The sequence below is a fragment of the Phalaenopsis equestris genome, unplaced genomic scaffold, assembly GCF_001263595.1.
Source record: "Phalaenopsis equestris unplaced genomic scaffold, ASM126359v1 Scaffold000002, whole genome shotgun sequence".
Lineage (NCBI taxonomy): Eukaryota > Viridiplantae > Streptophyta > Magnoliopsida > Asparagales > Orchidaceae > Phalaenopsis > Phalaenopsis equestris.
The window spans coordinates 69,339,889-69,343,093 of record NW_018164444.1 but is presented as its reverse complement, the minus strand read 5'-3'; the positions used below and the strand labels follow the sequence as shown (position 1 = coordinate 69,343,093).

Genomic DNA, 3,205 nt, shown 5'->3' with positions numbered 1-3,205 from the left:
TCCCTATACATTTTGAGCTTTTGAGTTAAATTTTCATATTATAGTGAGTTATAATGCTCTACCTAGCTGTTTATCTCTAGTTTTTTTCAATTATCTTATCACTTTCTTAGGTTTTTTAGGAAGTTGATTTTTTGAAGTAGTTGTAAATGTTTGAAGAAAAAATTATGCTGCAAAAAAAATTAATATTCAAAAAATTGAACAGCCTATTACATTTTGTTTGCCAATTATTCTACAAATCTGGCACATCTTTTATCCATTACGATCTACCTTCTGTACACTTATTTTATTCATCAACGGCATCAATGCATTTCCTTCAGAAAACCGTCATTTTTAAGGAAAAATTATACATCACACACAATATCTCTAACCTTATCCGAAATCCATCACTCACCCTAAGCTCACCAATCCGACATCCATCACAAAAATTATGTTTCCATTCTACAAAATCTTTAACAAATTCAAAAACCCCAAAGCGCATCCAATGGCATTCGCGGCCGTCCTATCCTCCGGCTCCCACCCCCGAACCACCTCCTTCCCCCCTCCTCCCCCACCTCCCCTACATCCACTCCTCGCCGCCGACCCACCACCGAAACCTTCGCTCTTCCCCCACTCCCCCTCGCCGCCGATCTCCCCCTCGACTCCCCCGCTGCCCTCGCCGTTCTCGGTAGCGCCGCCCTTGCCGCCGCCGCCGTCTCCCTCACCGACCCCGAACGCCGCCGCCAACTACAGGCCCAACAGATCGGCGGCACCGATAAAGAAGTCGTCCGCGACTACTTCAACACCACCGGCTTCGACCGCTGGAAGAAGATCTACGGCGAGGCAACCGAAGGCGTCAACAAGGTTCAGCTCGACATTCGTCTCGGCCATTCCAAGACCGTAGAAAACGCCATCCTCATGCTCAAGGACGGCGGACCCCTTTCCGGGGTGAGCATCTGCGATGCCGGCTGCGGGACAGGAAGCCTCGCGATCCCGCTCGCGCGCGAGGGGGCGATTGTTTCCGCCAACGATATCTCGGCGGCGATGGTGGGGGAGGCGCGTCGGCAGGCGGAGGAAACGCTTGGCAGCGTCGAGGGGGTGGCAATGCCGGAGTTTCAGGTTAGGGATTTAGAGGGATTGGAGGGGAAGTACCACACGGTGGCTTGTCTGGATGTGCTGATACATTACCCGCAGGAAAAAGCGGAAGGGATGATCGCGCATCTCGCTTCGCTTGCGGAGAAGAGATTGCTGCTTAGCTTTGCTCCGAAGACATTGTATTATAGTTTGTTGAAGAGACTTGGGGAGCTTTTTCCAGGGCCGTCGAAGGCGACGAGAGCGTATCTACATGCGGAGAGGGATGTGGAGCGCGCGCTTGAGAAGGTGGGGTGGCGCGTGAGGAGGAGGGGATTTATTTGTACGCAGTTCTACTTCGCAAAGCTCTTCGAGGCTGTGCCGGCACCCTGAGCTGGGATTGTTGATGTTTTTGAAGAAACTGGAAGATTTGACTAGGGAGGATGAGGGTGAGTGGAAGTTGGAACTGTTCGTGAATGTTTTTGATGTGATCTTGTTAAGCGATATCCTTCTATCATGCATTGAAATGTAAGACTTTGCGGTGTCTTCTTTGAATGTTGGGTGTGCTACCCTGAAAATTAGGGCTGATTTGTGGGGGAGCTGTGGGATTGCTGCTGTTGAAATTGTTTCTTTGAGGGGCAGCTTGATGTTGCATAGAATGTCCTGATTTGGGGAGCTTGGTTGTGCTCGACTGTTGCAAAACAAAATAAATATTTGATATTTTTTTAGTCAAAATTATAACATTATGAAAGAAAGTTTTCTTTTTAGTTTAAAGGTGGTGAGATTGTCCTAAAAACCTAATGAACTTGACCTCTTGACCAAGCTTCAGTCTGCCCGACCAACTCCATTTAGCCCAGCATGCTCTAGTCAGCCTGATATGCTCCAGTTGGCCCGACCAGCTTCAGTCGGCCTGTTCAGCTCTATTCGACCAGACTAGCTCTATTTTGTCTGACATGCCCCAATCAACCCGACTAGTTTTATTCTGCTCGACATGCCTCAATCAACCTGACCAGTTCCAGTCAGCTCGCCCAGCTTCATTCTAGCTGGCCAACTCCATTCAGCATGACATGCTTCAGTCGCCCCTTCTGCTTGGTCTTTCGAGTCGGCTCACTCTAGTCGTTCAGCTCTAGTTAGCCCGACCAGCTCCATTCAGCTTGGTCAACTCCATTTGGCTCGACCAGCCTCAGCTGGCCATCTTCAGCCGACTGCTTAAAATTAGGAGTATAATTGTCATTTTATAATAAACATTCTTCTGTAAATAAAAGCGTGCTATTTATAATAGAGAAGATGGAAATATTATTCATTATTGATCGTCTCTTTATCTATCTATCTATTTATCTTCCTCCTTATCTGCGTTTTATTTCTTGGTCGTGATTCACGTACATTCATGGATTCAACATCTTAAAAGGTGCATTGAGCGTGAATCACATTACAAACATGAAAAGTAGTAGCCCAAAAAAGAAGAAACTTTAGTTGGCCCGTACAGCTCAAGTCGGCTCGACATGCTCTAATCGGACTAGCCAGCTCCACTCTGCCCAAGCAGCTCTAGTCGGTTCAGTCTGCTCCAGTCTTCACGCCTAACGCAAGTCGGCCCACCCAGCACCAGTCGGCCCGCCCAACTCGACTTGGCCCAGGCAGCTCTAGTTGACCATCTTCAATCTGACCACATGTACTTGACCACTACATTCAGCCAAAAAAATAGCTCTCCCAAGAAATTCTCTCAAAATTGTACTCTAGAAAATAGTTTGTCCAAGGAGGATAAGTCAATGAGTAAAGCTAACAAGAAAAATCTCTTGGGACCCTCCTTAATTTTGTTTTATTGCATTTATCATTTTTTTCACTTCTTCAATTTGAATTCACACACAACATTCGGGGAACTTACCTCTCACATGCAAGTTTCTAAAAAGTGTAAGGCAAATTGGCCTATATTTTTGGACCCTACTCTGCTTAATAGTTGAATGCTAGGAGCGACTTTGGATAAACTCTTTGCAAAATATAACTTGGCCAGATAAAGAATAAAGTCAGTTAACATTGGATTGGAGACCATAAGATCTCGGCTTATGCAAAGTTTAAAAGTTACAGTGACTACTCCTTATAGGAGAGTTATGGCCCCCAGACGAAGAATAGTTTGAATTTAATGAAACTACTGGAAATATTT

General features: G+C 46.1%; 1 protein-coding gene across 1 annotated transcript; it reads left to right on the top strand.

Annotated features, from left to right (window-relative positions):
* Positions 1–459: 459 nt before the first annotated feature.
* On the top strand, positions 460–1,602 carry LOC110018029 (magnesium protoporphyrin IX methyltransferase, chloroplastic; the record flags this gene model as incomplete). The annotated part of the gene is made up of 1 exon (XM_020715243.1): positions 460–1,602. A coding segment is annotated over one exon (981 nt), but the record flags the coding sequence as incomplete, so codon positions are not given.
* Positions 1,603–3,205: the final 1,603 nt, after the last annotated feature.